General features: G+C 52.2%; 2 protein-coding genes across 2 annotated transcripts; both read right to left on the bottom strand.

Moving 5' to 3' along the window:
- Positions 1-1,355: 1,355 nt before the first annotated feature.
- On the bottom strand, positions 1,356-6,126 carry TGME49_238870 (hypothetical protein). The gene is made up of 3 exons (XM_018780532.1): positions 4,597-6,126; positions 2,459-4,265; positions 1,356-1,846 (listed from the first exon to the last, which is right to left on the bottom strand). Exons 2-3 carry the CDS (start codon positions 3,652-3,654, stop codon positions 1,690-1,692), a joined length of 1,353 nt encoding a protein of 450 aa, XP_018637685.1. The 5' UTR covers positions 3,655-4,265; positions 4,597-6,126; the 3' UTR covers positions 1,356-1,689.
- A 556-nt stretch (positions 6,127-6,682) lies between these two features.
- TGME49_238860 (hypothetical protein) lies at positions 6,683-7,457 on the bottom strand. The gene has a single exon (XM_002366497.2). The coding sequence runs from the start codon at positions 7,299-7,301 to the stop codon at positions 6,933-6,935; it is 369 nt and encodes a 122-aa protein (XP_002366538.1). The 5' UTR covers positions 7,302-7,457; the 3' UTR covers positions 6,683-6,932.
- Positions 7,458-9,576: the final 2,119 nt, after the last annotated feature.

Here is a 9,576-nt window from a genome sequence, read left to right as displayed (position 1 = left end):
AAGAGACGAAGAAGGAAAGCGCAAGGTGGGGAACAGAAGGGAAACAATTTTTGCCGGTTCCTCATCTGCACTTTGGGCGTGTCTATGGGCATCTTCTTCCTGTCTCATAGTCGATTACGGGGTGACCCTTAGTGTCTTTCTTCGTTCTTGCTGACGCACTCGGCTTTTGAGAGAGTTTGCAGAAAATAAGGGAAGGAAAGAACGGAGAACGCAAACCTGGACGGTCTCCGTTTAGGTTCCCCTCTTACTGTCTTCACCTCTGCCCCGACAATGAAAACAGAGAAGACAGCGCAACGTCTCTACCTGGCTGCGTGTACCTGGAAGAGAACCGGGAGGTCAAGCGTAGCGAAGAAGAGACAAGAGAAAGAGAAGACAAAGAGCTGTGCAGAGAGAGAGAAAAAAACAGAAAAACGGGGTAGAGGAGGGAAACCACCAGCGACAGGAGAAGAGAGACGAGAATTTGAGGGAAATGTCCACAGGCGCCAATGAAACGGCACTGTCGACGCGATCGAGATGTTAAAAAAGAGAGGAAAGCGGCAAATGACGCCGAAGAGGCAGCACGAGAAAAAGAAAGGGTTCAGACGAAGTGGAGACATCGACTGAAGGAGACAGACAAGAAGAGTCGCTGCGAGAGACTGGCACAGAATGCTGCTCCGCAAGACACGGAGTGGCAGATACAGAAAAGAGAGGAAAAAGAGAAGGCACAGACGCAGAGAACACGAGGAAGAACAACACAGGTTTATACAGAGCGAGATCAAAAGGGATATCAACGCAGGTGAACAGACAGAAACCAAGAGAGAGAATAAGAAAGAACTCACGAGAGTGGAACACGACAGAGAACGAAGACATCAAGAGGACGATCAAGAGACTGAGTGCAACGAAAAGACCAAGAGGGAGGTCACAAGAGAGAACAGGCGAGATACGCGAATGCACCGCGGGATTTTTCGATTTGAGCTAAAATAGTTTGTTTCGCATATGCCAGAATATTCGTGGCTTTGCCTACTTATACACATATACAAATACACCTTTGCAAGTATAAAGAGAAGTGGAACACGACTAAAGCCTGGCTTAGTTTCTGTTTGGATCTCGTCTCTCGATAAACTTCCTACATTAACGCTGACTTCTGCAGACTAACGGACTGCAACCAATACGTCATGTTCCAGCGAGCAACGCCTATATATATATATATATGTATATATATATATATATATGTAATTCCCAACACATAGGAACGCATATGTCTCTGCACGCAGACATGCATGTGTGTGAGTTGGTGTATCCGTGTAAACGCTACTTCTGGTCTACAGTATAAATGGTTTGAAAGGCGACACAGCGTGTGTCTTGCGCGTGAGCTTTGCCATTTTTCTTAAAACTGGAGAAGTAGGTAGGACCTGTAGACCGGCTCTCTCGGGGAGTCTTCCAGAGAACGAGGAAACTTGCAGCCTCAACTGACACAAAACCGCGAGAACAACCCGGTGCAGAAAAATGTACACACTCAGGGACAGACACCACTTAAAAAGCTCTTGCGACGCGCGGGTACAGACCGCGAGATAGAAGCTGGACACCAGATGACACGGAATCTACGAATCTGATCAAAGGAGTTCATCTTGTATATATGCATATATATTTGTATACATTTCTACATCTTTAAATGGTAGTTGGAGAGCCAGCTATCTAGGCAGAGGCGAGTCACATGGGAGGAGAGGCCGAGGACGTATGCGTCGGGACGGCAGGAGCAGGCCGGGGAAGAGCTGGAATGAGGTAGTTGTCATACGGGTTCTCCGGATTGAACATGAAGCCAGCAAGGGAGGAAATCATCAAGCTGTGTGTTGCCTCTGCTCTTCGCCTGCAAAGAAAACGAAGCGCACACGAGAGATCTCGAGACGCAAAAAACTTTAAAAACGGCACACCTTAAAATGGGAACTTACAAAGAGGTGTCTGTTTCAGCGCCTTGCCTGGGCACCGAGGCACTGCACTGTAGGTTTGTCAAAAATGTATTCGAAGGAGGAAAGCCGCACGCATGTAACTGCGACACAACGAATCCTCGGGATCCAATTCCAAGAACTGGAGAAAACAATTTAGACACAAGAGTATCAAGTCAGGTTGACCCATGCACTGCGGACGCTTGGAGAAAAAAAACCAGAGAACGCAAGATAATTCAAACCGAGTAAACAAAGACTTGACAGTACCTCTAAGGAAGTAGCTAATCTACCATAGACGATGTACAACAGAGTGGGTCGTGCAGTATCCGGATCCGTTAAACGACGACCTTCAAGCAAGAGTTTAAGAGATGCCGCTACGACGAAAGGACTTTCCCTGTGTCTATGCAGGGCAGTAGTCAGGCTGGAACTACGAGGACGCACGAATCCCTTTCGTTCGTGAATCTGTCTTCCCTCTCACTCTACGCTATCCGTCGCGACCTCTTTCCCCCTAAAGGTTTTTCTTTAGTGCCTCTCACCGTGTGAAGGCCTTTTCAGCCGAGAGCCTCGCAGCTTTCGTGTTTTCGTCTTCCTGGGCGCCGTCTTCGCCGTCGCGGTCGGCCCTCAGCGTCTCTCCCAAGCGCCCTGCCTCGTCCCTCGCCCGCGCAAACGTTTTTTCGTGGAAACCGAAGGCGCCACCTGTCTCGCCGAGCGCCCCAGCTCGCCGCGGGTCCGACACAAGAGAGCCGGATCTCCAGCCTTCTGTTTGTTTCAGCTGATCTGCAACCAAGGCCCCGGAAAGCAGATCTCTGAGGGGACTGTCGGTCCTTCTCCCTTCTCTCTCGCTCGTCCCCGTGTCGCCAGAAGCGGCTCTTTGTCTCTCTGCCTTCTCGTCTCTCTGCACGCTTCTCCTGTCGGTCCCGTGTCCCCCTCCAGAAGGGATAGAACTCCGACTGTCGAAGAACGCATCGCGCTCTGCCGGGGGTTCTTCCACGCTCGAGTCGTCCGCAATGCGCCCATGTGTAGGGTGTTTCTCTCGCCCTCTGTCTCCGCCAGAAACGCGTTCGCTGTCTTCCGCAAACAGCGACTGGGAGTGTGCCCCTGGCCGCGTGGCTAGGCCTCCCCTGCCTCGTTTTTGATCTTCCGACAGTCGGCTGTCGCCAGCTCGACCCGGCGCTTCCTGCTCCTTCTCGCTCTTCTCGCCCCCGCGCAGACGCTGCAGAGTGCCTTCGCTGTGGAGGAGCTGCATGGCGCGGGCGTTGCCTCGGAGCGCAGAAAGCTTGATTTTGTCTTCGCGGCTGAGCTGCAGGGGGTGGCTCCACGCAGTGTCTCCTGGGGCGGCAGAAAGAGCGTTGAACTCGTCGCTTCTTCTCTCAGCCTTCTTCGCCTCGCTTTCGCGCTCTTCTTCCCCGCCGCGACGCTCCAGGGGCAAGCCCTGAGCCTTCAGGCACCGCAGGGCATCTTGGAGATGTCGGAAACGAATCAGCAGCCGTTTGTCGCGCCGGTCACTTGGGAACGCGAGGCCGTCGCCAGGCCCGTGCAAGCTCCCAAAGCGCGAGAAAAACTCGACAATTTCTGGCCGCGAAAGGTGACTGGGCGTCCGCTGCGAGATCACCGTCGCCGAAGACAGCAGCAGCAGCCGGCGATCCGCAGCCGACAGAGCAAACGGCGCACTGGACGCGGCCGAAGCGGTCGGAGACACAGAAGGTCTCTCCTCTGAAGACGAAGGCCGCATCGTGGAGGAAGGAGAACAGAAAAGGGGAACGACGTACGCAACCGAGGCGAGAGAGAGACAGTGGAAGGAGGGCGCGCGAGCAAGGCGGCTGTGTGGGAGGAAAGTACGTGAAAGTACCACTGGTGTCCCCTGTGCCTTCTTGCTGTCCCTCCCGTTTCTGTTGTCTGCGCGCCTTGGACTCTAAAAAGCTCGGCTTTCCGGTGTCTGCTTTCGAGAAACAGACGAAACACGTCAGGCAAGAAATGCGTTGAAGGCCTCTCGTGTCATCTTTCGTTGTCGCCTCGCATGTTGGGCTCTTCTCCCGTTCGTCTCCTTGCTCTGCCTTCTTTCCTCCTCCGCCTCGCTTTTGCAGCGGTCGCTGCAGTGTATCTCCACAGCTGTCTCTAGAGGTTCTGCTGTGTCTTCCGTTGTTCAAGATCGTTTTGGAAATCCAGGTGCTCGGTTCCGAGGCTTGCCATGCCCGGCGAATGGCCGCTACCTCGAACGGAATACTTCAGCCGGTGAAGATACACCCCACCCGGCAGAGAGAGCCAGTTCGCATGCAGTGTCCGTCCAGCAGTCAACGTTCCCTCAGTTTGCTGCAGCGCCTCGAACGTGTCAATGGAGCTATACTGCACACAGATGGAGACAGAAACAACGAGCAAAGTCATTTCGGCGTCAAGCTCCTGTCTCGGAGAAAGCCACCCGCGTTCCTCGTCCGCCTATCGCGCTTCTCGCTGACGAAGCTCCTGTCAACTCTCTGGCGTGACTTGGACTGTCTTACTTGCATTCTCTCTATCCTGTAAAAACGTTTTTGAGGCGTCTCTCTTCCCAGAGACACCAGACGTCCACGGTCCCAGATTTGCCGTTGATTTGTTCCTTGTTTTCTAAAAAGGCAGAGATGCTGGCACAGCTGGGAAGAGCAACGAATCGACTTTTTTTGCACGGACGAAGAAGTCTCACCGCGTATTGCTTCTTCGGCTTCCGCTTCATCCACACGCTTCTTCGCGTCCGGGTCCGAGAGTGAGAAACGCGCTTTTTCGGCACAGCCCAAAGCTTCGGCTGTCTGTCGACGTCCTCAGTCCCGAGACGAAAGGGCGCAAACACACACGAAGAGAAAGGAGAAAAAGGCGCAGTCCACGCGGAACTCGCAGCAGGTCCAACAGGCTTGTGCGCGGGGCACAGTCGCCACGCAGACGACAGGAGAGCAGCGGAGAGACCAGAAAAAGCACGGCGAGACGAACAAAGGGGAGAAGAGAAGGGAGACAATCCAGAAGGCGCCGGCAAACTGGAGGCCACTGAAAGAGTCGAGAAAGGGCCGCGAGAAGTGGAAAGACACCCCACAGATCCACTGGAGAGGTTCTCTTGTCCCTTAGGTAAAGACAACGATACAGCCTGGGTGATGAATGAGGGAGGCTGAAAACCAGCAGGAGCTAGCGAAGAAGAAACGAGGCAATGCACCGAACAAGGTAAGTCTCCCTGAGACGAGAAAAGGGGAGAACCGGTAGAACTTCTTGGCAGGATGTGCATCCGACAGCCACCCAGAGCAGAAGATAAAACGTCGCAGCTGATGGACACCCCTTCGGTGGCTAACGACGTGAAGAGAACGATGAAAAAAAAGACAAGGAAGCTGAGAAGCGTTGGGAGACCCGACCTGGCATACCTCATGAATGTCAAGTTCTTCGCCTGTCTACGGGACGCAGCCCAGAAGGCGCACCCTCCTCTTGCACAACTGGTTTTAGTTGTCACACAGCCAATTCTTTGCCTGGAGCGGAAACGAGGAGTGAGGCAACAGAGGGGGGAGAGTGAAGAAGCGAGACAGGAAACCGATGAGTGCGACATGGAGACGGCGGGGCAGAACGAGCTTCCTTCGGAGTGTGGTTGCCGTGCTTTCGACAGATGGAAAGAACGCTACACTTTGTTCCCTTGTTGATCTCAGACAAGCGTGACAGCGGGTATTCCAGTCCAAGAAACGCAGTACACGCGGACGAGGGTGTCTCCGGTTCCTCAAGCGTTCTGCCTCTCCCACCCTTCTTTTCTTCGCCTCCCTAGCATGTCCGTCCTACATTGCTCTCGTCAACCTGAGCATTCTCCTTGTCTTCCGGAGTTCTTCACCCTCCATCGCTTTTCCCCTCCGGCCTTTCCCCTTGGCTCTTAGATCCTCTGGACTCCACACGGAAGTGGTGGGCGGATGAGGGCCCCCCGCCGACGGGGGTAACCCATGGACAGAAGCGAGGAAAACCTCTTTAAAATGGAGGAGAAAGCAGAAGATGACGGAAGGAGAACGAGCAAAAGGGAGGCGAATCAGAGGGAGAGAAAAGAACTGCATCTACGACACAGCAGGGTCGGGACGGCAGCTGAAATTTTCGCAGAACGCGGACTGAAGGTAAAACAGATGAACAAAAACACGGCTTGACGAGGAAGGAAACGAAGGCAAAACCAACACATAAGATGGAGAAATCAAAAAAGGTGAGAAAAGGCGAGCATAACGCGCCTTTCAAGAGGGAAGTCTGTTTTCACATCTTCAACTTCATCTATGGCTACTGCTCTACGCGGAGGAGCCGCGGGGGGGGGGGGTCACCGTGAGCTCTCACTGCTGCCGAAGGCAATCAGTTGCTTAGCTTTCGTCCTCGCCTATGCGCGCTGCTGGAGTCATCCGAGCTAATACAGTCTGCCTCTTTTCTACTAGTCTCATAAAAACGACGCTGAGCCTTCATCTGTGTAACTACGGGGCCGCATACATCAACTCAATACTCAAAAAGGTAGGAGCGTAGTCACTGCATACCAAGTGTGCTCTCAACGTTCTTCCCAGTGCTTCAGCGCTTCTCAGACATAGAGCTTCTCTTGTGTATACGTCATCATTTATGAAAGGAGAACTTCCCAACTATGTCCACCAGGAGACGTGTGTGCACCCCACGCCTATAGAAAAGAAACGGAGAGAGACGCCAGGCATAGACCGAACTTCAACGGAGATAGTGCACGTTCGATGTGCAAGGTAGGTAAGCCTCTTGGATATATGTCCTACGGTTCCCTTCTCTCCAGGACGGGAAACAAGACTCATCACCATCATTGTTGGAAATTTACGTCTGACTTGGAGCAGACCAGCACCGCTACATTGCAAAGCTCAGAAGCTGCCAGGTGTATGTATAGGCAATGTCAACCGTTCTGCCCAGCCAACTGCTGTGGTTGCTTCGCACGTGTTCCCGCAGCGGAAAATTCTACAAATGGGCAGGTAAGCCGTGTGCGGTAAAGCATGAGAAAACCGCGTTTTCTCGAGTGTCAAGAATCTCCTCCAGGACTCATTTCGCAGCGCTAAAGATTTCGTCAACGGCGGGCACGGTGGATTGGATGTTTCGGCAGAACAACGGTTGCTCGGATAGCAGAAGCTGTTGGTCGAGACTTCGATTCACCAAAATCGCGTGTGCGAAATCGTTCGACCTTCCTGCAGTCGAACAACTGCAAGATACCGTCCCGATATGTGTCCAGCTCGACACCTCTCGGCCGGTGTCGGAGCCTGTTTGCATCAATCGTCCCGCGGCTGGGTTCGCCTCTGCGAGGTAGCTCTCCTGCTTCCCAAGAGTCTGACAGGAAGGTGCGGCGGTTCCTAGCATCTCCTTTCTGCTTTTTCTCCCCCACTGTTTGTCTCGCCGCTTGTGAAAGGGGCCCATTCGTCACTACGACTCTCCTCTCTGTGCACTTTCCATGGATCTATACGCGTCCATTTTCCGTCTGACCCTGTAAGTCCCAGAGAGATGCCGATCCTGAATTTTCCTTGGAGGCTGGCGACCTAGATCCCTGCCGCTTCTCGCCCCCTAAGGGCCACATATGAGTTTCCCAAGGAAGCATGCATGCCGCCGTCTGTTGTGCTTTAGAAACAGGCGTTTGTTTTTTCCCTTATTATCTGTTTCTTCCCTGTCTACTTGTAGACAGCGTCCCTGGTTTCCTGTGGCCGAGGTTTACACGTACTCACCCCCCTTCCCCACCCCTTAGGCACTTGTTCTTCGGGCAAGTGGACGGATGACGAGAAAGGCAACGGGGGAGCCACTAGCGCTTGCAGACCGCAGACTATACTCATCAACACGGCATGTCTGTCTTCTAAACCACATATCAGCAAATACGGGATTACTACCAATTCTAGTGTGCGTAAAGAGACGTACAAATGGACGTGTTTTGCTGTCTCTGGAACGATAAATATGTACATGAAGACAGGGATGATTTTCCTCTATTCTTTGTCAAGTTCCAATGTTTTGAACGGAAGACGGTTCGCTTGCAAAGAATCGTGGTGGCTGACAAACAAGGCAAACAACAATGGCAGCTTTCGCGGGAGATCAGCACTAAACTCTTAAGATTCTTTCGTGAGAGCAGTCACTAGGCGCCCAACACGCGAACTGTATCAACCGGTGTATCGCTTCTTTTTTTGGCATCTTTTCACATTGTCTTGGCCCGGCTCTAAAGCGAGAAAGGAGGCGAGCCGAAAGAGGAAAACTGCACAGCATTTCTTGTTCGTTATTCTTCGTTTTCAGTCAATTCCAAGATCAAAGAGGAGGCGAATCCCCCGACTGGATCAATTAGGGAATTGCCAGGAGCACAGGGGTCTCTATCGATCCCCTTTCGCCCTTTCCTTTGAAGATGACTGTGTGTGACACGATCCGCAGAGAGACAGGAAAAAAGAAGGGATGAAAGAAGACGGGATAGACTCGCGGATAATTGAGGCACACTGGGGAACACAAATTTTTTTCGAAGGCAGTGCACCGAAGTACTCCCGGAGAATAACTAAGGAAGTGGAATGCTTTCTTGCCCTATCTCACCCTCATGACCTGTTGGAGTTAATGTTTTCCAACCGCTTCTGTCCTTCTCTCTTCGTCTTGTTTGCTCACCTATGATGCACCCATCTTACTAGTTTCTTCTCCGTAGTCTTTCTCCATTCTCTCGCTCTGTTCTGTATCTCGTCCCCTGCCGCTCGCCTTTGTCCCTGTTTTCTCCCTTATTGGCTCCCTGACATCAAGGGACTGCACTGTGCACACATTAACAAGTCTCCTACTTGTGTGCGAATATCGACAACTGGTGTAGGAATTTCTAAACAGGGGCCCCAGAACGGAAAACTTGACAGAACCAAGCACAGGTTTCTCTACCTGCTCCACGGTACAGAAAGTACACATTGTACCCCACACAGCGTGTACACGCCAACTCACTTGCTGTGTTCTATCCAGAACCTCTGCACAGCATAAATAGACATCTATGCGGCCCTGTCAACAGAATCTCATTCGTTCATCGGTATACCTGCATATATGTGATTGTGCGTAAAGAGAAACACGGATTTGGATTTACTCCAATACGGTGACAATCGATGCACGCCTCGATCCGCCTATGTCAAAAACATCTCCCCAATAAATACACATATCTTTTTCTACGGGTGAATATACCTGCAAATGAGATATCCATCTTTTAACACTGGTCAATCCGTGGTAGGTTCACTTTTCCCTCAGCCACTCTGTCACAAAAACCCATTGTTGGGCACGGCGCATGTCAAGAGTCGGCTGCGCACACCATCGAATCTGAATTAATCGCACCACATTTGTTGTCTGTCGTTTCTTGTCTGCCTCCTCTTCTCTGTATCACCCTTTCGCGTTTTGTTTGGTTACGCCCCCATGAGATGGTAAAACAGGTTCCTTTGGTAGGCCCGGTGAGTTTTTAACTCGACACGCGCGCCATCTGCACCCAGCTGGCGCCTTCGCTAGTTTCGCCTCTCTCCCAGCTAGCTCTGCTGCTTCCGGGGGTCAGACTGGATGGTACCGAAGTTCGAACGGTTAACCCCTTCATCTTTGTTACCTTCCCCTGCTGAAGCAGTTTCAACAGTCAACCCACGTTTTTCTTCCATCCACCATCGCGACCTCTGGGCGCCGCTCTCTCCATCTCAACTCGTAAGTTCCAGAGAGGCACCAA

This window comes from Toxoplasma gondii, chromosome VI, assembly GCF_000006565.2.
Source record: "Toxoplasma gondii ME49 chromosome VI, whole genome shotgun sequence".
Classification (NCBI taxonomy): domain Eukaryota; phylum Apicomplexa; class Conoidasida; order Eucoccidiorida; family Sarcocystidae; genus Toxoplasma; species Toxoplasma gondii.
This window is presented reverse-complemented; position numbering and strand designations above follow the sequence as displayed.